Genomic DNA, 27,973 nt, shown 5'->3' with positions numbered 1-27,973 from the left:
ATTTTTCTTTTCTTTTCTTTTCTTTTTTTTGCCTGTGAGATAGGGTTTCTACCCCTTAATGCTTTCCCTCCACACTGGGTCATGTGGCACTCAATGTCTGGTCCTCAGAGTGGCGGCTCAGGAAAGGCTGCAAATACAATATGAAAATGACCCATTTAATTTAGCATATGACTCCATCCACTGAGTCGGTACAATTAGATTGTAAGTTTAAAGCAATATAATGATAATGGGGAAGAGGCACTTCTATCTGTTACCCACCTCCCTGCTCACCCTCTCGCATGCTGCTCCTCACAGAAGTTGCTAAACTGATAGGTCAATGTTCTGGAAGGCAACTGAGCCAAAGAGGGAGACCAAGTTCAACTCCCTATAACTTTGGGAGGAAAAGGCAGGAGTGAGAAGTGGGGTTCCCCTCTCTCTCTCAGTGTTCTGCTTCTCCCCATATAACAAACACCCTTTGATTGAAATGAACCAGATCAGAACAGGAAATTTCACCAACATTACTTCTTGAGAACCTACCATGTGCTGGGCTAGAAGGAAAAAAAAGAAAAGAAGCATTGGCCCCTATTCTTGAGTAGTTCACAGTCTAATAGGAGAAGCAGAAATAATTTCCATATACCATGTGTTATGCAAGGGGTACTGTGGAAATAGAGTCTGTGGAAATAAAGAGTCTGTGAGAGCAGAATTGGGGTCAAGGCAAGTTTCCTTGAAGAAATGAGCTCAGACTGAGGGCTGATGATTTTGCAAGAGTCAGCCAGGCCCAGAAGGGTGGCATAAGTGTTCCTGCAGAGAGAACCATGTAAGCAAAGCCCAGAGATGTACAGCATCCTTCTCTCAAACCAACAAAGTCCAAATCCTCTCCTGTCTATATAATGTCTACAATACTCTTGCATCAGAGATAAAGAATAAGGTAAAATATAATTTAAGCACTGACCTTTGAAGAAATGCACTAAAAATAAATCCATAGCTTTCTCTGAAGAAGAAAGAAGGGTAAAAAAACCAAAACAAAAAGTATCTTAGAGTGGGTTTGGTTAAAGCAAACTAATTAACTTCCTCATCTCTGCAGGTGGGATCAGGCTCCAGGTGGACTTTCAATCACAGAGTTTACCTCTAAATCATATGAGGCAGATGGAAAGCAAGCAAAACAGCACACCCCTGGATGTTGTGTAAACTCCTAACCACAAAGCATTTAAGTAACAGACAGTACCATAAGCGACACACACCCATGGAGGGTCGGGCCTTTATGGGCTAAGTCTGCGCCCCAGGGAGTTTGGACTCCACAGTCAGCTCCACCTCTGTCTGTGAAATATTTGTCACAAATATGAACTCTGTCCCACATTCCATCCCTAGAAGACCTGGCTATTTATTGACTTAGTGGCATAAATATGTGAGACCTGGGCCCAAGAGTGTTGAAGTAGCAGATGCCCCAAAATATCTCTGTTTCGATCTCAGCTATAGGCATAGTTTTAATTTCTGGACTTTCAGTTTCCTTGCTCTGTGACTTACTTTCTCCATCTGACAATGATAGTTATAACATCTACCCTTAAATTCCTTATTTAGGGGAAATAAATGAAGTGACTCCTAACTTGGCTTGAGCCTCCTGAGCAGCACCCAGGTGTCTTAGACAACAGGCCCCAGGAAACCAGGATCACCTTAATCTACAGCAATGAACCTGAAGGAACAAAATCAACATTAGCTAGTCAATCAATTTTTCATTCACTTACCAATGTTTATTAAGTACTTCATATGTGCACACCATAATAAAACTGATGCTCATGTAACTTTGTTTTCTAGTCTCTTTCCACATCCTTTGTTTTGACTGATGGATAAGTGAAATTGGACATAACACAGCAGTGTGAGCTGGGCTCATGGAAGATCCCATCCCAATCCAGTACTACCACATGGGAAATTCAGGATAAACACAGTGACAAGGAAGGCAGCAGTGTACTGTGTTCAGCTCACCTGGGGACACTAGTTAGGTAGGTCATGACATTCAGGAAGTCTTCATCTGGGATGTGCTTGAACCCCACAAACTCTGGAAAAGTGATGATGGGGGCACCATCTTTCCCTCGGCCTCCTGCAACAAAAATGGGTAGCCAAGATGTTAACAAAATGTTTTCACGTCACACCTCTGCAGGTAAAGGACTCAGGCTAATATCAACTTGAGATGTGCATCGGTCTCCCCCTTTTTTGTCGTATTATTTTAGAGCAGGAGGCGGGAAAGTTGACACTGAATTATTTCGAACAAGCCTCTCTTCTTCAAGCTTGTTCAGGGGTGTTGTGAGAATTCAATTTTTTTAATCCTTTGAAGATAGTTACTATACAAAAGACAACACTGATTTATTTTAGTATAGGTGGAATAGTAAATAATGCCAATACAAATACATAATATTGCTCTTCATTTATGTAGTTCAGTTCAGTTCAGTCGCTCAGTTGTGTCCAACTCTTTGCGACTCCATGAACCGCAACACACCAGGCTTCCCTGTCCATCACCAACTCCCACAATTTACCCAAACTCATGTCCATTGAGTCGCTGATGCCATCCAATCATCTCATCCTCTGTTGTCCCCTTCCCCTCCCACCTTCAATCTTTCCCAGCATCAGGGTCTTTTCAAATGAGTCAACTCTTCACACGAGGTGGCCAAAGTATTGGAGTTTCAGCTTCAACATCAGTCCTTCCAATGAACACCCAGGACTGATCTTCTTTAGGATGGACTGGTTGGATCTCCTTGCAGTCCAAGGGACTCTCAAAGTCTTCTCCAATACCACAGTTCAAAAGCATCAATTCTTCGGTGCTCAGCTTTTATAGTCCAACTCTCACATCCATACATGACTACTGGAAAAACCATAGCCTTGACTAGTCGGACCTTTGTTGACCTTTTTAATATGCTGTCTACATTGGCCATAACTTTCCTTCAGCAAATATCAAATGTAAAAGTGTATGGTGGTTAAAAGAGTTGGCTCTAGAGACTTCCCTGGCAGTCCAATGGTTAGGATTTCATGCTTCTACTGCAGGGGGGCACAGGTTTGATCCCTGTTCAGGGAACTAAGATCCTATATGTTGTGCAGTGTGATCAAAAAAGAGAAAGAAAGAGAAAGTTGGCTTTAAAATCAGACAACTATTCAAGTTCTGCTTTACCACTTAATTTCTATGTGATTTTATGCAAGATACTTAAACAGAAGTTTCCTTTTATATGCAAATATGTATCTATGTAATAGGAATATTACCTATACCTTCCTCAAAAGGTATTGTAAGGATTAAGTGAGAACATATATGAAAAGCACTTTAGCAGACTATTTATTATATATAAGTGCTCCATAAATGGTAACCTTTATTATGGTTATATTCTTGCAAGGCAAGGCTTCCCTGGTGGCTCAGATGGTAAAAAATCTGCCAGCAATTCAGGAGACCAGGGTTCAATGCCTGGGTTGGGAAGATCCACTGAAGAAGGGAATGGCAACCCACTCCAGTATTCTTGCCTGGAAAATCCCCATGGACAGAGGAGCCTGGTAGGCTACAGTCCATGAGGTCACAAAGAGTTGGACAGGACTGAGTGACTAAGCACCCATTGTTAAGCACATTCTTGCAAGGCAGCTGCTCTTGAATAACTCATAAACAGATATAAGACATCCCTGTGAGAACAAAAGCATAAATAAGTATTTAAATATTTTATTCATTAAAGCAGATGCCACTAGATTAAATAGATTCTATTTCCCAATCTCTTTGCAGCTAGATGTACCCACAAGACTATGTTCCAGCCCCATGGTTCCCAAACAGGGATGCACAGTGAACTCACAAAAGTGCTATGAGTATTTGAAATTTAGGGGGAAAACAGCATAAGTTGGCATCTGTCAGATGCCATGCTTGCTACTAGCTTGCGGTAGTTTGAAATTTCAACAATAAATTGTGCAGTATTTTTTTGAATGGCATTACATCTTTGGAGAACTGAGGATTTGGTGGCTGCTGGTGTTAAAAGCAAGTGTAATATGAAAATCAGTGTGAAATAGGAAATTCAAGTGGTGATATCCAGATTGATTCCAAGGTTTGAGATCACTGTGGTTCTCTAAAACTGAAAGTTAAATCTGACTTTTTCTTTCAACTGTGTATCTATTTTTCTAAAACAGCTACTAACTTGTCAGGACATATAGACTTAAGTTGTTTAACCTGTCAGGTATTGCTTTTGGCCACAAAGGACTGTGAAAAACTGACTGAGCTGCTAAGGCACTAAGGACTAAGGAACTTGGAGCACTTGTGCCCCAGGCAGAGGGACATAAGCCGAAATGCTGGGAGCACCTTCCATGCTGTGCCCGTGGAGGGAGGCTACTTTCCAGTGGAATGCAGCTCCCAACTGAAGCCAACTACAAATGACTGCACCTATTTCGTATATCTAACACAAGAGTCATCAGTGCATGGTGTGGTTTAACAAGGACTGCATAATTACTGAGGGTGTGGAATCAATGAAGAAATTACAGGAAAGGGAGACTGAGAGAAGCAAAGGCAGGCACCTCTCCTAAGGAGAGAGACTCCTGGCCTGCTCTGTGGAGAATCCAGGTGATGTCGCCAGTCTATCTAATGGCGCTGCCATTAAGATCATCCAACCCACTCTGCTGCTCTCAATCCACACCTGGTATCTTCCGATTATACTCTGATATCCCATGTACATTTGTTTCATGGGAGAGAACGTGCTACCTAGCAAACGTGAGTGTTTCTATCATGGAAAGAGTAAGTCAGCATTGTGGTTTTTCTACACAAGTCTCTTGTGTGTATTGTTAATGTGAGTCTTGGGCTCTCAGAGACCAATCACTCTGTGATATTTGTCTCAACGACCAGTCATCTCCAGGAAATGCCTCTTGATTAATCCTGTACACTTAAATTAAAAAAAAAAAAAAAACCTGCAGATTAGGTGTTTGACAAGGAGATTGAGCTACCTTGTTACATTGACTGAAAACAAGCTAGATCAGGATGCCATTAGCTTTCAACTAAAATATATTCTTCTTTCTAGTTTCACAATCACAGGGGTTTGCGAGAAATGTGAATTAAGAGAAGTTACACATTGAGTAAGGCTAAATTTAGAATGCATTATAACACTATACTAATTGCATAAACAATATCTGCCAAGAAAATGGCTAAAACATTTCAAGGAACCAAAACACTGTAAAATATTCATAAGGATATACCTTTTCATGATTTAATCTTTTCATTAACTAAAATTAAAGGTATTCATGCCTAAATAGAGAAATATGGGTAGAGTTTTCTCATATCATGGTTAACACTGAGAACAAACACCAGAAAGTCAGGGGGTTAACTGGGGACACCACATGCTATTAACCTTTAGTCTGTTAGTCTTAGAGGCAGAAGCACCAAGGAAACAAAACTGGGCCTCCATCCGCTACAAGGCAGTCAGCGCCATCTTGTGAGGAAGCGTGGAAATGCAGAAGGAAGAAATAATGCAGCAAAGAAGCCCATTTAAGGAAGGTAAATAAAACCAGACTCCTAGGAACTAAGTATGATGGTGACTTAATAAAATAAACTTTAGTCCTCTGGTATCATTTCTGTACATTAAGAGGACTAATTTTATTGCAGAAAATACTAGCAATACTTGGCCTACATAAGACCATTCCCTTCAGGGTCTGGGTTTAGAGGAGAATTTGGAACATTGAGAAATCCCATAGGAAGATGGTGAAGAGCAACAGTGGGAGAGACAGTGAGATGGTTACTGCTATTTGCCTCTCAGTATCTATTCTCCCTTTCTCTTCCCCTCACCCCCAAAAAACTGATAAGTAAATAAATCATGAATCAGGGGACTGGGGATCTATTCTAACTCACATTGGCCTAACCTAAGAAACACATTATTTGTATAAGCCCTTCAAATAGTGTTTCCTCCTGCTATTATTTTTTTTCACAATAGTAAAAGATGTTTATCAATTTTCACAATCAATAACCAGACAAAAAATAAAAGATAATTACAATCGCAGGCCATAATGGAAACATGATTAACCTAATAATATAAAATAAATACATACAATTTCAGGGGTTAATTAGAGTGATGTGGTAAGTGGAAATGCATACACACACATGTTCTCATCTGCCCAGCCAGTCTATGTCTTTTGGTTGGTGCATTTAATCCATTTACATTTAAGGTAATTATAGATGAATATGATCCTGCTGGGCTTCCCTAGTGGCTCAGATGGTAAAGAATTCACCTGCAATGCAGGAGACCTGGGTTCTATCCCTGGGTTGGGAAGATACCCTGGAGGAGGGCATGGCAATCCCTTCCAGTATTCTTGCCTGGAGAATCCCATTGATAGAGAAGCATGGTGGACCACAGTCCATGGGGTCACAAAGAGTCAGACATGACTGAGCAACTAAGCACACACATGATCCTACTGGGCTTCCCAGGTGGCACTAGTGGTAAAGAACCTGCTTTGCCAATGCAGGTAGACATAACAGACCCGAGTTCGATCCCTGGTTTGGGAAGATCGCCTGGAGGAGGATATGGCAACCCATTCCAGTATTCTTGCCTGGAGAACCCCATGGACAGAGGAGCCTGGCAGGGTTCAGTTCATAGGGTCACAAAGAGTTGGACACAACTGAAGCAACTCACACCAATGCACACACATATGATCCTATTGTCATTTTTGTAATTGTTTGCAGTTTATTTTGTGTATGTTTTTTCCTTCTCCTGTATTTCCTCCCTAGAGAAGTTCCTTTAGCATTTGTTGTAAAGCTGATTTTGTGGTACTGAATTCTCTTAACTTTTGCTTGTCTAGAAAGTTTTTTATTTCTCCCTCAAATCTGAATGAAAGTCTTGCTAGGTAGAGTATTCTTGGTTGTAGGTTCTTCCCTTTCATCACTTTAAATGTATCACGCCATTCCCTTCTGGCTTGTAGAGTTTCTGTTGAGAAATCAGCTGATAACCTTATAGGAGTTTCCTTGTATGTTGTCATTTTTCCCTTGTTGCTTTTAATATTTTATCTTTGTCTTTAATTTTCATCATTTTGATTACTATATGTCTTGGTGTGTTCCTCATTGGGTTTATCCTGCATGGGACTCTCTGTGCTTCCTGGACTTGGTTGACTATTTCCTTTCCCATGTTAGGAAAGTTTTCCCTATTATTTCTTCAAATATTTTCTTGGGTCCTTTCTCTCTCTCTACTCCTTCTGGGCCTCCTGTTGGTGCATTTAATGTTGTCCCAGAGATCTCTTAGGCTGTCTTACTTTTATTCATTCTTTTTTCTATATTCTGTTCTGTGGTGGTGATTTCCACCATTCTGTCTTCCAGGTCATTTATCTGTTCTTCTGCCTAAGTTACTCTGCTACCTATTCCTTATAGTATTTTGTTCATCGGTTTGTTTATTCTTTAGGGCTTCCAGGTCTTTGGTAAATATTTCTTGCATCTTCTCCATTGTTTTCCTGAGATCCTGGATCATCTTCACTATCATTATTCTGAATTCTTTTTCTGGAAGGTTGCCTATCTCCACTCCACATGGTTATTTTTCTGGGGTTTTATTTTGTCCCTTTATCTGGGACAAAACCCTCTGCTTTCTCATCTTGGTTAATTTTCCATGATGTGGTTTAGGTTCTAGCTGCTATTGAGGCTTCCTGGATGGCTCAGTGGTAAAGAATCTGCCTGCAATGCAAGAGACTGCCTTGAATGCAGGAGACATGGTTTTGAGCCCTGGGTCAGGAAGATCTCCTGGAGGACAGCATGGCAACCCACTCCAGTATTCTTGCCTGGAGAATTTCATGGACAGAGGAGCCTGGCAGTCTACAATCCATAGGGTTGCAGAGGTGGACATGACTGAAGCAACTTAGCGCTCACGCATGCTGTGAGACTGTGGTTCTTCTTGCTTCTTCTGTCTGCCTCTGGTGGATGAGGCTAAGAGGCTTGTCTAAGCTTCCTGATGGGAGGGACTGATGGTGAGAAAAACTGGGTCTTACTCTGGTGGGCAGGGCCATGCTCAGTAAAACTTTAATCCAATGACCTGCTGATGGCTGGGATTGTGCTCCCTCTCTATTAGTTGTTCTGCCTGAGGTGACCCAGTTCTGGGGTCTATGGGCTTAATGGTGATCTCCAAGAGGTCTTATGCCAAGTGACCCCTTTCAGGACTGCTGCTGCCAACGCCCATCCCCACAACGAGCCACTGCCGACCCACACGTCCACAGAAGACCCTCCAACACTAGCAGGTAGTTTGGGTTCAGTCTCCTGTATGATCACTGCTCCTTTCCCCTGGGTCTTGGTGTGAAGATTTTGTTTGTGCCCTCCAAGACTGGAGTCTCTGATCCCCCTAGTCCTGTGGAAGTTCTATAATTAAATCCCACTGGCCTTCAAAGTCATATTCCTTGGGGATTCCCAGTACCTTTGCTGGATCTATAGACTGTGAAGCCTGACATGAATGAGGCCCAGAACTTTCACAAAAGTGGGAGAATTTCTCTGGTATTATTGTTCTCCTGATTGTGGGTCACTCACCTGGTGGGTCGGAGAAGTCAGTGGCAACCCACTCCAGTACTCTTGCCTGGAAAATCCCATGGACAGAGGAGCCTGGTAGGCTGCAGTCCATGGGGTCGCTGGAGTTGGACACGACTGAGCGACTTCACTTTCACTTTTCACTTTCATGCATTGGAGAAGGAAATGGCAAGCCACTCCAGTGTTCTTGCCTGGAGAATCCCAGGGACGGGAAGCCAGGTGGGCTGCCGTCTCTGGGGTCGCACAGAGTCGGACATGACTGAAGCGACTTAGCAGCAGCAGCAGCACCTGGTGGGTATGGGGTTTGATTTTATTGTGATTGCACCCCTCCTACCATCTCGGTGCAGCTTCTTTGTCTTTAGATGCGGGGCATCTTTTTTGTTGTTGTTCCACCGTCCTCCTGTTGATGGTTGTTCAATAGCTAATTGCAGTTTTGGTGCTCTCCCAGGAGGAGATGAGTACACATCCTTCTACTCTTGAACCAGAAGCTTCCTGCTATTATTTTTAAAGGGATTAAAATTCTTATTGTAAATGGCTACATGACACAGTTCTGGAATGAAACAAAAGCAGAAGGCTACCAAGAGCTCTAGGAAAGTTATTGCTCTCTTAGCAAAAGGAACAGAAGGCAGCATTGCTTCTTTTCCTTCTTCCTGCTTTGGATACAGACTTGATGTCTGGAGCTGTAGCAGCCATCTTAGGATTAAGACTTACCTCCAGACCTCCTATTATGCATTGAGTTGGCCAAAAAGTTCATTTGGATTTTTCTATCTGGTCAACCCAATAGTTTAAAAACAAACATATCCTATAGTCTACGTTTTCTTGTAGCCAAATACTATGCTAAGCACTATCCTTAAAACAACAGATGAGAAACTCTGCTCACAGCAACCTACTAATTGTGTTGGAATATGAACCTAGATTGTCTGAGTTCAAAGGCTAGTGTCTTCATCACACTAACCTGTTTATATTTTCTTGATTCCTAGCTAAGTGCCTGAACTTAGAATATCCCAAGTTCACTGGGGAACATGCAAGTTGTCTTCCATGGTCAGATTCACCAGATACCCTAGCCCTGTCCACTATCCAATTCCTGCTGATGGCCCTGTTGGTATCACCATCCAGACGCTTCAAACCATCTGGCCACATATCTGGGTGAGGCATCATGCAATGAGCCCTGCTCTTCAACCAGCCAGAGAAGCACACTCACACAGCACAGCAGGCCAGGCACCTGTGGCCTCACTGAGAAAAAGGCTCCATCCTCTCTTTCACAGCATCCTTGGTTGATGGGGGCTCTGGCTCTCTCTAGATCTCAGTGGAATCTATAGATAAGTCCACAGCTGGAACATCTTCACCCTGCTTGTCTGAATCAGGAAAAGTGCTGTGACTCAGAGCAGAGGCCAGGGCTGGGCTGCCATGGAAAAAACCTAACCGATGAGATTCCTGTTTTACAACCACAACTACCCACGCACCCACAACAGCCCCGTTGCTGACATTTGCTGCCTCTGTCAGGTAAAGAGGGAAGTTAAGATGAAAAGCAGGCCTGCTAATTCCAAAAAAACCTGCTGACTCAGAGAACTCCATGGCTGCTGATATTTTTCTTGATTTGTAGTGTGGCAAATTCTATCACAGCTAATCCATGCTTCTCTCTCAAAGGAAGGGCAACCTTGAGGCAACAAGCTGACAAGCTCAGAAATGAAAGGATTGTCCAGTCAAAGTGCCTCTCCTAAAGCAGAGGTATCCTCTTGGGCCAGTGTGAGTTTTCAGTTCTATGTTCTACATTAAAGAGTGACAGTTATCTCTACTTCTGACTTAATTGTGCTATTATATACTCTATCACTGTATGGTTTTGGTCCCTTATAAAAACACTGTCATACTGAAAACATGTTTGGTAATATAAAAATAAACACTTTTGAGGGACTAAAACATATCAGGAGAAAAGAGCAAACATTTAATTGGCAGTTGCAATATTAAGCATTTTTCATACATTATGCTTTAATCCTCAAAATTATGATGACCCTATTCATTACACAAAGTGAGGAAAGTGAAGCTTAGACAAGTAAATTACCCAACATGATACAGCCAGTCAGTAGCAGAATCTAACCATATCTAGGGCTGTCTGGTACCAGTTTACAATTTTCCCTAAACTGCCTCTAAGAAATAAGCATAGAAAAAAATGCCTCAATGTTACTCGAAAGCAATAACTTTGGATATTTAAGTGTATCAATCAGCCACTGGATTCCTTTCCCAGATGAATCATTGTGCAATTTTATATGCTAGAATTATGAACTGAGTTGAAGCATTACAGTTTTGGTGTAAGACTATAGGAATTACCCTGCCCACCCCATCGTCCATTCCAGACCTTGATGCATGTTGGCCTTGGGCCTTCTGTGACACGGGGCCATAGCAGCAGTTGCCAAAAATCCAGAGCCAGTCCCCATGCTGCCTTCTGTTGTGCACCATCCTAGGCTCACTGCAGGAAGTTATGACACTGCACCTGCAGGAGGCTGGCCAGGCACTGCTACCAGAGTCAAGACAGTGGTACCTAGACTAGGGATGTGGGGAGAAGGGAGTCCACCAGCCTCACAGGACAGACCAGGAGGACTTAGGTCATTTCAACCTTAACAGATATTGTTTTCTAGCCTCTGTTCTAAGCATTAGCAATACAGGAAGAAATTTTTTAAATGTGGTTGTTTGGTTGCTCAGTAATGTCCAACTCTTTGCGACCCCATGGACTGCAGCATGCCAGGCTTCTCTCTCCTTCACCATCTCCTGGAGCTTGCTCAAATTCATGTCCACTGAGTTGGTGATGCCATCCAACCATCTCATCCTCTGTTGCCTTCTTTTCCTCTGGTCCTCAATCTTCCCCAGCATCAAGGTCTTTTCCAATGAGTCAGCTCTTCGCATTACCTCATTTAAAAATGAGAACCCTGTATTTATGGAGTTTTCAGTGACTATCTAAACAATGACCAATGTGGGGGGAAGAGCAAAGAATTCCCTAGAATGTTCTGCATTGTGTAAGATGCTCCCAGCTAGGACACCAACTGTGAAATGTGGAGTGATATCCTAATATTGGAAATTGAATTTCTCTCAAATTCAGTAGGAGAGAATAGGAGTTTGTTGTTGTTTAGCCACTAAACTGTGTCTGATTCTTTGCAACCCTATGGAAGGTAGCCTGCCAGGCTCCTCTGTCTATTGGATTTCCCAGGCAAGAATACTGGAGTAGGTTGCCATTTCCTTCTCCAGAGGATCTTCCCAACCCAGGGATCGAACCCGGATCTGCATTGGCAAGCAGATTGTTTACCACTGAGCCACTTGGGAAGCCGGTGAGGAGTTTGGGATAAACTAAAAAAGATTTAGAGAAAGGGGAAAAATGTGATGGTTTTTGCATTGTATTTTGTAGAATAAAATTCATGCCAACTACACATTCTCTCTGCGATGATTTTGTTGCCTTTTTTTTTTTTTTTTCAGAACAGATATAAAGGGAGAGTGACTTGCCACCTTATTTCTCTGTAATATGTGCTGAGGACATCTAATCTCATTAATCCATGCTTCTAAGAAAGATTTAAATATAATTCAGGATTTGGTCTGTATTCTGAAAGAGATGGGAATACCAGACCACCTGATCTGCCTCTTGAGAAATTTGTATGCAGGTCAGGAAGCAACAGTTAGAACTGGACATGGAACAACAGACTGGTTCCAAATAGGAAAAGGAGTACGTCAAGGCTATATTGTCACCCTGTTTATTTAACTTATATGCAGAGTACATCATGAGAAATGCTGGACTGGAAGAAACACAAACTGGAATCAAGATTGCTAGGAGAAATATCAATAACCTCAGATATGCAGATGACACCACCCTTATGGCAGAAAGTGAAGAGGAACTCAAAAGCCTCTTGATGAAAGTGAAAGTGGAGAGTGAAAAATTTGGCTTAAAGCTCAACATTCAGAAAACGAAGATCATGGCATCCGGTCCCACCACTTCATGGGAAATAGATGGGGAAACAGTGGAAACAGTGGCAGACTTTATTTTGGGGGGCTCCAAAATCACTACAGATGGTGACTGCAGCCATGAAATTAAAAGGCGCTTACTCCTTGGAAGGAAAGTTATGACCAACGTAGATAGCATATTCAAAAGCAGAGACATTACTTTGCCAACAAAGGTTCGTCTAGTCAAGGCTATGGTTTTTCCTATGGTCATGCATGGATGTGAGAGTTGGACTGTGAAGAAGGCTGAGTGCCAAAGAATTGATGCTTTTTAACTGTGTTGTTGGAGAAGACTCTTGAGAGTCCCTTGGACTGCAAGGAGATCCAACCAGTCCATTCTGAAGGAGATCAGCCCTGGGATTTCTTTGGAAGGAATGACGCTAAAGCTGAAACTCCAGTACTTTGGCCACCTCATGCGAAGAGTTGACTCATTGGAAAAGACTCTAATGCTGGGAGGGATTGGGGGCAGGAGGAGAAGGGGATGACAGAGGATGAGATGGCTGGATAGCATCACTGACTCGATGGACGTGAGTCTGAGTGAACTCCGGGAGTGGGTGATGGACAGGGAGGCCTGGCATGCTGCGATTCATGGGGTCGCAAAGAGTCGGACACGACTGAGCAACTGAACTGAACTGAATGGCAAAATTTCAGGGTTATACCTATGCTCAGAACATTTCTAGCATTAAAAAAAATTTTTTTTTAATTTTTGGTTGTTTTGGGTCTTTGTTGTTGAATACAGGCTTTCACTATTTGTGGTAAGCAGGTTCTTCATTGCAATAAATGGGCTTCTAATTGTGGTGGCTTCTCTTGAAATTTCTAGCCTTTGATTAATGTTGCTGCTACTGCTAAGTCACGTCAGTTGTGTCTGAGTCTGTGTGACCCCATAGACAGCAGCCCACCAGGCTCCCATCCCTGGGATTATCCAGGTAAGAATACTGGAGTGGGTTGCCATTTCCTTCTCCAGTGCACGAAAGTGAAAAGTGAAAGTGAAGTCACTCAGTCATGTCCGACTTTTCATGACCCCATAGACTGCAGCCTACCAGGCTCCTCCATCCATGGGATTTCCCAGGCAAGAGTACTGGAGTGGGTTGCCATTGCCTTTGTTGATTAATGTTAGTCTTTCTTTATTCCTAATCAAATACTTAATGAAAATTGATGTATTTAAATTCGATACATTAGAGATAAGAATAAAAGATAAATCTCTTAGAGAACAAATTACCTCAGCAACATTCATGAACTCTTAAAACCAAGATTGTCTTAAGGTTGGATCTTGGTAGAACATTCAATGAGAATATTGGAAGAACATCATGGTGGCAGCTACTGTCAGTACTTATTTCTTTTTCTTTCCTCAAAAACTTTTCAGCTCTATTCTCTACAACCTCAAAGAAATGTATTCCTTGGGAAAGATCAAACCTCACCCAACAGCAAAAGGAGTAATATCTATGAGATCCCACCCTCCTCCTGCTGGACAATCCTCAGCTCATTCTAGTCCTGGGTGAGGCTTTGGAGATGACTGAGAAGTGAAGTGGCTCAGTCGTGTGTGACTCTTTGCGATCCCATGAACTGTATAGCCTAGCAGGCTCCTCGGTCCATGGAATTTTCCAGGGAAGAGGACCGGAGTGGGTTGCCATTTCCTTCTCTAGGGGATCTTCCCCATTTGGGGATCAAACCCAGGTCTCCTGCATTGCAGGCAGACACTTTACCACCAGGGAAGCCAGGGGATGACTGAGACTTTAATATAATTCTAATCACGTTCAAGAGGCTGGGCCCTCCCAGTGAGACTCACCCCACCAACCCCAACGAAATCTAGACATGCAAGTGAATTTGCACCTTACCTGAAAGAATGGCAAATTGTCTGTGAAGTTGTTCAATTATATCCACTGCCACCAAGGGCCTGATTTCCTGCTGCATAATTTCATCTGTACAAGTGAAATACAAATTAGGTTAAATTCCTGCAAATTATAAAGAGAATGTAAAGGAAGAAAGGGAAGTTCCACCACTAGGGAAGTTTGGGATGTGGTTATCGAGATATGGTTACGGGCACATTATTCTCTTGAGAACTCAATTCCTGACAGGCAGGGATGGATCTGGTTTGATGCTTAAACACATGAGCACAGGAATAATTTCTAGTGCCTCTCCCAAGGTTTAGGGAGGGATCAATACAAGGAAGAAACCCTGGAGTTCAAGCTTCAGTAGCTTCACAGTAAACCTGCTAGGATGGTTTCATTACCAAGGCAGGTGCTTAGGGTCTGCTCACTCCTTTGGGTCTGTAGGACATTTTAAATACAAACAATGAAAGTAACCAAAGTTCATCTCAAACTGGGTCATGAAACCAATCTGGGACTTAAAAAGGCTCTTTGATTTTTATTCTTTTCCTCACTTCCTTCCTTTCTGCCTCTCTCCTTAGTCAACTCCATTCCTTTTTTTCCTCCCTTCCAGAATACTTCACGGAGTCTCTTCCAACTGGCAAACATGTTTAAGGATCTTAAATAAAGATGATCCTCATGAACCTCATGAACCAAATGTTACAGGTTTCCAAAGCAAAAATTCAAATCTTTCAAGCACAAACTTACAAATGTCCTCTAACCCCAAAGAGTGATTTATAATCACTAAGACTGCTTTTACCCATTTAGGGAAAGGGGACTAGTGAGAAGGGAAGACTGAGTGGCATCTCTTAATCTGGCCTGGGCAGAGGAAGACATTTTCATGCTTTCTTTTTTTTTTTAAAAAAAACACTAATCCATTATTGAAATGGCTTTCACATAATAATGTCATACCCGGGAGACGCACGCTGCTGACTTTGTCTTCGTGCAGCCCTTATCACTCTCTGGAGAACTATCTCTCCCCTGGGCACAATGGCAACTCTTAAGGAAAAACTGATTGCACCAGTTGCAGAAGAAGAGAAAACGATCCCAAACAATAAGATCACTGTAGTGGGTGTTGGACAAGTTGGTATGGCATGTGCCATCAGCATTCTGGGAAAGTCTCTGACTGATGAGCTTGCTCTTGTGGATGTTTTGGAAGATAAACTCAAAGGAGAAAGGATGGACCTGCAGCACGGGAGCTTATTCCTTCAGACATCAAAAATTGTGGCAGACAAAGATTACTCTGTCACTGCCAATTCCAAGATCATGGTGGTAACTGCAGGAGTTCGCCAGCAAGAAGGGGAGAGTCGCCTGATTTTGGTGCAAAGGAACGTTAACATCTTCAAGTTCATCATTCCTCAGATCGTCAAGTACAGTCCTGACTGCATCATCATTGTGGTTTCCAATCCAGTGGATATTCTCACATATGTTACCTGGAAACTAAGTGGATTACCCAAGCACCGTGTGATTGGGAGTGGATGTAACCTGGATTCTGCTAGGTTTCGCTACCTTATGGCTGAAAAACTTGGCATTTATCCCAGCAGCTGCCATGGATGGATTTTGGGGGAACATGGCGACTCAAGCGTGGCTGTGTGGAGTGGAGTGAATGTGGCAGGCGTTTCTCTCCAGGAACTGAATCCAGAAATGGGAACAGACAATGATAGTGAAAATTGGAAGGAAGTGCATAAGATGGTGGTTGACAGTGCCTATGAAGTCATCAAGCTAAAAGGATATACAAACTGGGCTATTGGATTAAGTGTGGCTGATCTTATTGAATCCATGCTGAAAAATCTATCCAGGATTCACCCAGTGTCAACAATGGTGAAGGGCATGTATGGCATTGAGAATGAAGTCTTCCTGAGCGTTCCGTGTATCCTGAATGCTCGAGGGTTAACCAGTATTATCAACCAGAAGCTGAAGGATGAAGAGGTTGCCCAACTCAAGAAAAGTGCAGATACCCTCTGGGGCATCCAGAAGGACCTGGAGGACCTGTGACTTCCGGCTGCAAGGCTGTAGGAACTGAAAACTGGTGTGATTAACCACGAGCCTTTAGTTTGCGTCCATGTATGTGGAGCACAGTTCGCTTTTGTCTTCCTAAGTCTGTGAATCTGGGCTCCCAGAATCAAAGCCCATGCTTGCTTTAATGCTTGCAAGATGAGTCCTTAAACAAATCAAATAAACCACCTAGCGTAGTGTGAAAAAAAAAAAAATGTCATACCCATTAATAGACCTCAGCCATTCACTTAAGCCCATCTAAGTAGCTTGATCAGATTCCATTAAAATAATGTATGATTTCTTTAATTCCAGCATGACTTAGCTACAGATTTATTTCATACTGAACTTTATTTTTTTATTTTTTTAATATAAATTTATTTATTTTAATTGGAGGTTCATTTTCATGCTTTCTCTGCCTATGACATTATTATCCTCATTTAACTATTTCCAAAGGAACCTCAAGAAATGAACCAGTTATTTTTTTACAGCAGTAAACATCAAGTTAGATTAAGGCACAAACCAAATAACTTTATATGTTGAAGCTAATAGGTTATCTCAAGTGTTTTGGCATGGAGACAGGGTAAGGTGATTTTCTAATACTGATCAATCCGAAGGTAATATTTGGGAAGCTCCTCCCAAAGCCTTGGTTTTCAATTCTCAGCTTTGGTGTGTAGGTTATAGATGAGGCATATGGAGATGTACCTAGACAGTCAGTCAGTTCAGTCGCTCAGTCGTGTCTGACTCTTTGCAACCCCATGAATCGCAGCACGCCAGGCCTCCCTGTCCATCACCAACTCCCGGAGTTCACTCAGACTCACGTCCTTCAAGTCAGTGATGGTGCTACATAAACACTAGCTCTGTCCATCACTCTGGAAAGGCCTTTCCTATATTTGCTTTCTGGAAGTCTTATAAGGGGGGTGCTATTCAAACCCCAAGATGCTTTTCAGTGAATTCTACCACTTTTTCTGGAGGGAGGAGGGTAAACCCAATACACTTTCCACTCTAAATTCACTAAAAATTCAAAGACTCCTGTATCACTGTCACAGGTGTTGCCTCCTACAATCAGTCTGCATGCAGTAACAACACTAAAGTCACTATTTTACAAAACAGGAAGGGCCTTCTCTGTTAGATTTACAAAGTAAAGCTTCTAACAGTAAAAAGATATGAAGTCTGAGATCTGCTTGAAAATATTCCAGAATTCCCTTCTGCCAAAAACTACAAGGAGTGGGAGATGGCAGGTGGGGTTTGAGGGGAGATGAAACCGATTGACAAAATGTGGATAATTGTTGAAGCTGGTTGATGGGTCCTTGGCAGTTCATTATACAATTCTTTTGCATATATTTCTGTTTCCGTAATAAAATTTAAATTACAAATGGACAACAGCATAGAAAGTTTAAGCATAAATAGGAGTTATACAATTGAAGAGTTTTTCAGACAATCTCCCAGTGATCTGGGTTATTTTTCCATACCTGAGGCAGTCTATTTAAGGGAAAGTGACCCCAGAGAAAAACCAAGATCATAAGATGCAATTTATTGTTATTTTACCTCAATATTTGAGGTGTGCTTTAAAGTAAACATTTGGATTTTTAACATTTGTTTATTTATTTGGCTGCCCCAAGGTCTTAGTTGTGGCACATGGAATCTTTTAGTTGTGGCATGTGAACTCTTAATTGTGGCACATGGGATCTAGCTCCCTGACCAGGGCTCAAAGCCAGGCCCCCTGCATTGGGAACATGCAGTCTTAGCCGCTGGGCCACCAGGGAAGTCCACCTAGTGTAAACATTTTAAATTAAAGAGGTAAGATCTGAAAGAGACAAGTGAGTTAAGCTAACCATCCCCCTGTCCCATCTCATTTTTTAAGTGAAGAAATGGAGAGATTCTGACCTTGCTTGTGGTCACACAACAATTTCAGTGTGGAGCCTGAGTTAGCCCTGGATTATATGACTCTAAGAGGGCAAGCATGATAGAGTTTCTAGACCCTTCACCCTTGAGGAGCACTGACTTCTGCCACTCCTGAGATGTCAACTGGTGTCTCTCATCTTGGAAATTGCCCAGTACTCCAAAAAGATGTTCTCACCTGCCTCCTATGGTTACAAAAGGAACAATACTAAAATTGACAATTTGTTTTTCCAAGAATAGAAATGAGCTGATTTGCCTTTGGCCCCAGTTTTGCTGAGAATGGCATAGTTATCCTTGAAGACTTCCCAGGTCTCAGTGAAGGGACTTCATAACCTAACCTTGCCTGCTGCAACAGAGCATGAAGGTTTCTCAAACTCAGTGCTGACTGAGCACATGGAAGGAGTGACCTCAGACACTGGCTTTAGTAACGCCTGACTCCTTCTGGCCGTGCTCAGTTCAGCCTCACTCATGCTCTGTACCAGGACAGGCACGTAAGACCAGCCCTTGCTGCTGCAGGCCCTGCTACACACTCCTGTGGAGATGGGGCAGGGAAGGGAGTGCAGGAACTATTTGGTCTAAATGAACACCTCCCCCTGCAGTGAGAAGGAAGCTGCCTCAGATCCACACAGCCCTGCATACTAAGGGCTGTTTCCGCCAGTTTCTTGCTGGGCAACCATGGCAAAAACATGCTGAACCTCAGGGTCCACATGTATAAAATGGCTTTTCCTTCTCCAGGAATAGCTAGGCACAGCCAGTGACAACCCACTGACGTGGTGGACCTGCTGCAACCCTGCAAGTCCCTTGGTCCTGTGAGGAGGTTTCCTGCTTGCTATTTTGGATACATGTAGATTAAAGTTTCTCTCTTTGTATCCCACACAAGGCAAAGGGAAGTGGTAAGTGAATTTTGACACAATTTCTATCCTACGCAAAGTTACAAACAGGCCTGGAAAAAAACTTATCCCATTTCAGTCTCTGATATATATACAAATGTGTGATTATATGCTACCCTGGAGCCCCAGTTCCAAAAATGCAGGAAGTATCCACAAAGGCCTTTGAAGTGATGGAGTGTACCCCAGCATATCCCATAGGAATCCAGCCATAGGCAGCAAGCAACACATCTTTGTTGTCCACCATCCCCCAGCCACCCCCAACCCCTGTCTGAGAGCAATACAGACTTTGGGGCAGGACCCTTACTACTGACTGCAACCTCCTCCTCAGAGTAGAGGGCAGGAGACAGGCTGATAACACCTGATGCAGTTTAACTGTTGCAACTAGCAAGAAATAAAGGGCAATGAAACACTTAGCCTATGTTCTTGCTGTTCTGAGACTTGGGTCACAATGGGATTTAAAAGACTCAAGTATGGTCTGAGGAAAAAGGAACCAAAACATAAATAAATAAACTAGTCATGAAATTAAAAGATGCTTGCTCCTTGGAAGGAAAGCCATGACAAATCTAGAGAGTGTATTAAAAGTCAGAGACATCACTTTGCCAACAAAGGTCCTTATAGTCAAAACTATGGTCTTTTCCAATAGTCATGTACAGATGTGAGACTGTATGTGACTATATGTGAGCCCAAGCCTTTTTGGACTATAAAGAAGGTTGAGCACCAAAAAATTGATGCTTTCAAACTGTGGTGCTGCTGAAGATTCTTGAAAATCCCTTGGACAGCAAGGAAATCCAACCAGTCAATCCTAAAGGAAATCAGTCCTGAATATTCATTGGAAGGACTGATGCTGAAGCTGAAACTCCATTATTTTGGCCACCTGATGCAAAGAACTGACTCACTGGAAAAGACGCTGATGCTGGGAAAGACTGAGGGCAGGAGGAGAAGTGGTTAATAGAGGATGAGATGGCTGGACGGCATCACTAACTCAATGGACATGAGTTTGAGCAAATTCCAGGAGACAGAGAAGACAGGGAAGCCTGGCACGCTGCAGTTCATGGAGCTGCAAAGAGTCAGACATGACTTAGTGACTGAACGACAAAATTAATAAGGGGGAAATGTATGATCTGCAGAGAAGGAAATGGCAAGCCACTCCAGTGTTCTTGCCTGGAGAATCTCAGGGACGGGGGAGCTTGGTGGGCTGCCGTCTATGGGGTCGCACAGAGTCGGACACAACTGAAACGACTTAGCAGCAGCAGCAGCAGTATGATCTGACCCAAGAAGGAAGGCAGACCCTAGTTTGACAGACTGTGCTACATATCTACTTTGCCCAGAGAATCTGGTAGACAGAAAAGATGGAAGGATTCGCTGTTAGCTGAACTAGGAATGGAACCAGGATCTCTATTCAGCCACTCTTCATGACACTAAAGAGAGCACTAGCTCTGAGCCAGCCCTCACAAGACACTTTACAGATAACTCATTTTTTAGTTACTAATGACAGAAGAGGAATGCACCTAGCACAAAAATGAAACTCCTCTTGCCATTCCATCCTCCTAGCCCTGCAACTAGAACAGACTTGACTGCTGAGAAAATACTTACAGACCAGAGGCTCTGAGGAATCAGTTGCTAGGTTGCTACAAAAAGCCACCATGACATCATGCTGTTTCACTTGTCTCTCTCTCTTTTTCTTTTTGACTGCACTGGGTCCTCATTAGCTGTAGCATGCAGGTGGCACGTGGGATCTTAGTGCCCTGACCAGGGATCAAACCCACATCCTCCGCACTGGAAGATGGATTCTTAACCTCTGGACCACCAGGGAAGTCCCTCACTTCCCTTACTGGCTAGGTTAGAAAGAACACAGACTCATTTTCCTTCTTTTATTGAGTCCTGTGCTATAGCAATACTTAACCTGAACCAGATGAATTAGTATTGAAGTCTTGTCCATTAGTTAACATTGAAGAAGAGGCACTTGAAAAGCAGATGAAAGAATTTTTTAAGGAGAAATTTAGAAGATTTTAAAAACCAAAAACACTAAAAAATGTCCAACTTCTAATAGTCAAATAATGTAATTAAAAGAGCAATAGAATATCTCATTTCACCTTAAAGCAACATACAGCGCTGGAATTGTGCTGGAAAACAAGTACTTCTGCATAGCCTTAGGAGTGAAGCTGGTAGGGTCCTTTTGGAAACTAGTTTCACAATATTTTACCCAGTGATTATTGCAGAGATTACATACCAAACCCCTTATTTATATATATAAATTTATTTAATCCTCAAAACAACTCTAACAGCAAGCAATATGGAACTAGATTTGCTGGTCCAAGTTCAAGGAGAATAAGAATTTGAACCCAGTTCATTCTAAACTCCAAAGCCCAACATCTTAACCATTACAATACAGAGCCTCAATACACAGTCATCAAAATCTTCATAATCTTTTACCTATTCATTCTATATCTGGAAATATATAGAATGAGAAACAACAAAATAAAAACTCTGCACATAAAAATGTAGACTAGAATATTATTTATAAAAGTAAAAAAATGGAAGAATCATGATGCAGTTATGAATATCATGTTCATAGAAAAAGACTTAAGATATAATTTCAAGAACAAAAAAATCATATGTATGGTAAGATTGAAGCCAGTTTCAAAAAGAAAGAAGAAAGCATGTGATATGTGTGTGCGCACATGGATACAGGCATCTGAGAAAGGAATACATAAAAGAGTTGTGTGAGGTCCTATGGTTACCCCCTTCAGTTTACATGGAGAAAAGTATACTCTGTAACCTTTTTTATGCCTAATAGGACTTTATTGAAGCACAATTTATATGCAGTACAATGAGCAAATCTTAAGTGTACAGTTTGATGAATTTTGACACGTACATCAACGCAACTACAGAAAAGATCAAGATGAGAAACATTTCCATCCCCCTAGGAAGTTTCCTTGTCCCCTGTCCCAAGCCCTGTAGCCCTCCCTCCACAGACCTATGTGTTAAAGGTCACACAGGTACCTCTGTCCTCATGATCCAGAGCTCAGTACTGGTAGGGCACACTGTACCCTGAAGAGCCACTCTCAACACCACTGGGGCCCCAGGGGAAGACACCGCCACATGTCTTGGTCTATAGCCTCAAAAGAAAAGGCGAACTGTATCCAAATGCTATGATGGCTTGTGGGCTGTGCCACTGCTGATGTCAGGAACAGACACTGCTTCAGAGTGCTGGGAGGACTGGAGCAGCGGAAGTGCTTAGGTAAGAGAAAAAACAAATTAATTAACTTGTCAAAGTCTTCCTCTCAACATGGCATGAATGCTGGAGATTCTTACATAATGAAACAAGCACTACCAACCATCAACATTCTCACATTTTTCCTTCCAATTAATGATGCAAATATATTCAGAATTCAAACTCCTTGAACACAATTACATTTTACTTAGATCACATTTAGTTTAGATCTCTGCTCTCAATGGAGCTCAACTTATGTGAAAATCTCAGTTATAACAATAGTGTGTTTGCTGACATGATGAGAAAAAATAATGACTTATGGATTAGAGATCTCTTTATGATTCATCCAAATTTCACTGGCCCATCAACACAACACTCAGATGTATGCAATAATTCAATTTATTCACCTTTGCTATTTTCAGATTTTTACTCATATAAAATCCATACCTCTTTGCATATTTTAAATCTTGTTCTTATGGGGTATGTTTGTCAAGGAAAAAGATAAAACAGTACATTTTATTTAACTGTGGCTTGTGGGCCTCTATTTGTATGCTCTTGCCCCAGGCTCTGCAGATGGTGGTTTAAAATTGCTTTGAGAAGTGATGAGATATTATTAGGTATAAGGATTTCTGTTTTTGAATGCTTATCCAAATCTCTTTTCTTTTATTTTTTTTCATTACCAAAAAAAAAAAAAGGTTTAAGATTCTTGATTACTGTACACATCCCACACTGTGCCCTTGCATGAGACAAGCACTGCACCAAGGTGGAAGTTTTTATGCAAAGAGTTTCCTTAGCAACAACAGATGGAGATGATGTTCCCCTCAGGGCTTCCCTGATAGCTCAGCTGGTAAAGAATCTGCCTGCAATGCAGGAAACCCCGGTTCAATTCCTGGGTCAGGAAGATCTGCTGGAGAGGGATAGGCTACCCACTCCAGTATTCTTGGGCTTCCCTTGTGGCTCAGCTGGTAAAGAACCCAGCCACAATGCAGGAGGCCTGGATTCAAACCCTGGGTTCAGAAGATCCCCTGGAGAAAGGAAAGGCTACCCACTCCAGTATTCTGGCCTGGAGAATTCCATGGACTGTATAGTCTATGGGTCACATAGACTATAGAGTTGGACATGACTGAGCGACTTTCACTTTCACTTTCTTTCTGTAGTCCTTCATAACTCCAGGAGAGGCAAACTAGCTCTGCGCCTGTGGTATATTGAATAAAAAGCAATCAAAGCCCTGCAGGAAATAAAGAAAATCTGTGAAAATACTTGATCCCTCCCTACTTTAAGACTGTCAAGTTTTAGCATTAGGTTTCAAAGTGACATGACCTGTATTTTAATCAATACTGCTCCAGAGCAATGCTCTCAAATTACAATGATATATAAATCACATGCATTTTAAAATGCAGATTCTGATTTAGTAGGCCTGGAGTGGGCCCAGGGATTCTGCATTTCTAACAAACTCTCTTGATGCTGCTACTTTAACAGACAAGCAAGCACATGTTGAAATCTGACTTTAGACTATCCATGTTTCTTCCCAGTTGCTTACAAAGATGCAGCTCAGAAACAAACAAAAAAAGCAACTTTTAATTTGAGTTTTCCACTAGTGCTTCTCCTGTCATTCAATAAAAATGATCATCTATATGTATTCAAAGTATTTTTGAAACTGAGATTGACATGGTATAAACGTACACTTCCTTCTGTGTTGATTTTAAGATCAGCACCCTAGGAAACAAGCCAACCCTGCCATGAGCACTTTTTTTACGTCTCCTTCAAGCACCAAGTCCCACCCTACTGCTCAGTGTGGGCCTCTTACTGCTTACCTACCATCCTCATTCTAGGACCACTCCCAGCCTGGGATTCAAGAGAAAAGCAGTGTCTTGGGTACAATAATAAAATATGATCACAATAATAAAATATGATCTAATGTGATGAGATGAGAAAACTAAAAATATGACTAATGCTCATTCAACATGGCATTCTTCCATACATTCTTCCAAAGTTTCACATCTTTCTAAAGCTCTTAAGAGGGAAAAATATCTTAACACAAAGGAATCAAAATAGTATGACCTTACACATTTGAGCAATACATGGATAAATAATTTTATTTTTGCTTAAGAAAAAGCCCTGGAGGCTCTGGCTAAACATTCCTTCCCTCCTCTCTCAGTGTATTTATTCATTCAGGTACTATGAAAGTAGAATGAAAAAAACTGGACTTGCATCCCAGCTCTGTCACTAGCCGGCTCCTCAATCTCCAGGTTCTCCCTCCGTAAGATGGGAATGAATAATAATAATATCTCCTTCTAGAAGGCTGTTGGGAGTATTATTACCATTTATTGAGTACTTTCTACCTACTGAGCACTGTGCTACATGCTGATAAAATAAAAATTCATATTTTTGAAAATTTATGAAAAATTTAAATGTAAAAGTTTTTCCCTGCTCTTTGGCCTCCTCTTTCCCTTCTGGTATTCCTTATGCCTTAACCAGACCTCCCCAATAGCAGAAAAACTTGCTCAGCCATAAAGATTAACTTTTCTTTTATGGAACCAGATATACAACTCCCTAGACAATAACATCGGAGAAGGCAATGGCACCCCACTCCAGTACTCTTGCCTAGAAAATCCCATGGATGGAGGAGCTTGGAAGGCTGCAGTCCATGGGGTCGCTGAGGGTCAGACACGACTGAGCGACTTCACTTTCACTTTTCACTTCTTCAATTTTCATGCATTGGAGAAGGAAATGGCAACCCACTCCACTGTTCTTGCCTGGAGAATCCCAGGGATGGGGGAGCCTGGTGGGCTGCCATCTATGGGGTCGCACAGAATCGGACACGACTGAAGCGACTTAGCAGCAGCAGCAGCAGACAATAACATTCCTTTCTCAATCCTGTAACCTTGTCTGTGCAGACATCTTTGGTGAACTCTGTATTCAATGTCAATATATCATTTCCTTTAAAGACAGCAACTGGTGCAGAACAGATTAGTCACCTGAGCAGATAGTGGGCTGCATGCAACTAATGGGAGTTCTTAGCTTAAATACTTACTTATGACCTTATTAATGTTCAGTTCAGTTCTCAGTTCAGTCACTCAGTCATGTCAGACTCTTTGTGACCCCATGAACCACAGCATGCCAGGCCTCCCCGTCCATCACCAACTCCTGAAGTTTGCTCAAACTCATGTCCATCGAGTCAGTGATGTCATCCAACCATCTCATCCTCTGTCTTCCCCTTCTCCTCCTGCCTTCAGTCTTTCCCAGCATCAAGGTTTTTTCCAATGAGTCAGTTCTTCGCATCAGGTGGCCAAAGTATTGGAGTTTCAGTTTCAACATCAGTCCTTCCAATGAATATTCAGGACTGATTTCCTTTAGGATGGACTGGTTGGATCTCCTTGCAGTCCAAGGGACTCTGAAGAGTTTCTCAACACTACAGTTCAAAAGCATCAATTCTTTGGCGCTCAGTTTTCTTTACAGTCTAACTCTCACATCCATACATGACTACTGGGAAAAAAAAATAGCTTTGACTAGACGGACCTTTGTTGGCAAAGCAATGTCTCTGCTTTTTAATATGCTGTCTACCATATTGGTGATCACTTTTCTTCCAAGGAGCAAGCATCTTTTAATTTCATGGCTGTAGTCACCATCTGTGGTGACTTTGGAGCAAAAAAATAGAATCTGTCACTGTTTCCATTGTTTCCCCATCCATTTGCCATGAAGTGATAGGACTGGTTCCTCTGCCTTTTCTAAAACCAGCTTGAACATCTGGAAGTTCACAGTTCAAGTATAGCTGAAGCCTGGCTTGGAGAATTTTGAGCATTACTTTACTAGCATGTGAGATGAATGCAACTGTGAGGTAGTTTGAGCATTCTTTGGCATTGCCTTTCTTTGGGACTGGAATGAAAACTGACCTTTTCCAGTCCTGTGGCCACTGCTGAGTTTTCCAAATTTGCTTGCATACTGAATGCAGCACTTTCACAGCATTATCTTTCAGGATTTGAAATAGCTCAACTGGAATTCCATCACCTCCACTAGCTTTGTTCATAGTGATGCTTCCTAAGGCCCACTTGACCTCACATTCCAGGATGTCTGGCTCTAGGTGAGTGATCACACCATCGTGATTATCTGGGTCATAAAGATTTTTTGTACAGTTCTTCTGTGTATTCTTGCCACCTCTTCTTAATATATTCTGCTTCTGTTAGGTCCATACCATTTCTGTCCTTTATCAAGCCCATCTTTGCATGAAATGTTCCCTTGGTATCTCTAACTTTTTGGAAGAGATCTCTAGTCTTCTTCATTCTGTTGTTTCCCTCTATTTCCTTGCATTGATCACTGAGGAAGGCTTTTTCTTATCTCTCCTTGTTATTCTTTGGAACTCTGCATTCAAACGGAAATATCTTTTCTTTTCTTCTTTGCTTTTCACTTCTCTTCTTTTCACAGTTATTTGTAAGGCTTCCTCAGACAGCCATTTTGCTTTTTTGCATTTCTTTTCCATGGGGATGGTCTTGATCCCTGTTTCCTTTACAATGTCATGAACCTGCGAACCTCCATCCATAGTTCATCAGGTACTCTGTCTATCAGATCTAGTCCCTTAAATCTATTTCTCACTTCCACTGTATAATCATAAGGGATCTGATTTAGGTCATGCCTGAATGGTCTAGTGGTTTTCCCTATTTTCTTCTATTTAAGTCTAAATTTGGCAATAAGGAGTTCATGATCTGAGCCACAGTCAGCTCCCAGTCTTATTTTTGCTGACTGTATAGAGCTTCTCCATCTTTGGCTGCAAAGAATATAATCAATCTGATTTCGGTGTTGACCATCTGGTTATGTCCATGTGTAGAGGCTTCTCTTGCGTTGTTGGAAGAGGGTGTTTGCTATGACCAGTGGGTTCTCTTGGCAAAACTCTATTAGCTTTTGCCCTGCTTCATTCCGTATTCCAAGGCCAAATTTGCCTGTTACTCCAGGAGTTTCTTGACTTCCTATTTTTGCCTTCCAGTCCCCTATAATGAAAAGGACATCTGTTTTGGGTGTTAGTTCTAGAAGGTCTTGTAGGTCTTCATAGAACCGTTCAACTTCAGCTTCTTCAGCGTTACTGGTTGGGGCATAGACTTGGATCACCGTGATGACGATTTGAATGGTTTGCCTTGGAAACAAACAGAGATCATTCTGTCGTTTTTGAGATTGCATCCAAGTACTGCATTTCAGACTCTTTTGTTGACCATAATGGCTACTCCATTTCTTCTAGGGGATTCCTGCCCACAGTAGTAGATATAATGATCATCTGAGTTAAATTCACCCATTCCAGTCCATTTTAGTTCTCTGACTCCTAGAATGTCAACATTCAGTCTTGCCATCTCCTGTTTGACCACTTCCAATTTGCCTTGATTCATGGACCTAACATTCCAGGTTCCTATGCAATATTGCTCTTTACAGCATCACACACTAGTAAAGTAATGCTCAAAATTCTCCAAGCCAGGCTTCAGCAATAGGTGAACCGTGAACTTCCAGATGCTCAAGCTGGTTTTAGAAAAGGCAGAGGAAACAGATATCAAATTGCCAACATCTGCTGGATCATTGAAAAAGCAAGAGAGTTCCAGAAAAACATCTATTTCTGCTTTGTTGACTATGCCAAAGCCTTTGACTGTGTGGATCACAACAAACTGTGGAAAATTCTAAAAGAGATGGG

General features: G+C 42.0%; 1 protein-coding gene and 1 pseudogene across 4 annotated transcripts in view; one reads left to right on the top strand and one right to left on the bottom strand.

Moving 5' to 3' along the window:
• Positions 1-27,973, bottom strand: part of MCF2L2 (MCF.2 cell line derived transforming sequence-like 2) — a 259,746-nt gene that overhangs the window by 186,025 nt on the left and 45,748 nt on the right. For 3 of the 4 annotated variants that reach the window (XM_005201629.5, XM_005201631.5, XM_005201630.5), the window contains exons 2-3: positions 14,278-14,361; positions 1,960-2,074 (exon numbers count right to left, since the gene is read on the bottom strand). In XM_005201629.5, coding sequence (XP_005201686.2) covers positions 1,960-2,074; positions 14,278-14,361 — 199 coding nt within the window. Of the gene's footprint in view, positions 1-1,959; positions 2,075-14,277; positions 14,362-27,973 lie in introns of those variants that run through there. The other variant, XM_024995375.2, reaches the window with a different exon arrangement.
• LOC613595 (lactate dehydrogenase B pseudogene) lies at positions 15,239-16,517 on the top strand (annotated as a pseudogene).

The sequence above is a fragment of the Bos taurus genome, chromosome 1 (assembly GCF_002263795.3).
Source record: "Bos taurus isolate L1 Dominette 01449 registration number 42190680 breed Hereford chromosome 1, ARS-UCD2.0, whole genome shotgun sequence".
NCBI classification, from domain to species: domain Eukaryota; kingdom Metazoa; phylum Chordata; class Mammalia; order Artiodactyla; family Bovidae; genus Bos; species Bos taurus.
Note: the sequence above shows the minus strand (reverse complement) of the source record. Positions and strands in the feature narration are given on the sequence as shown.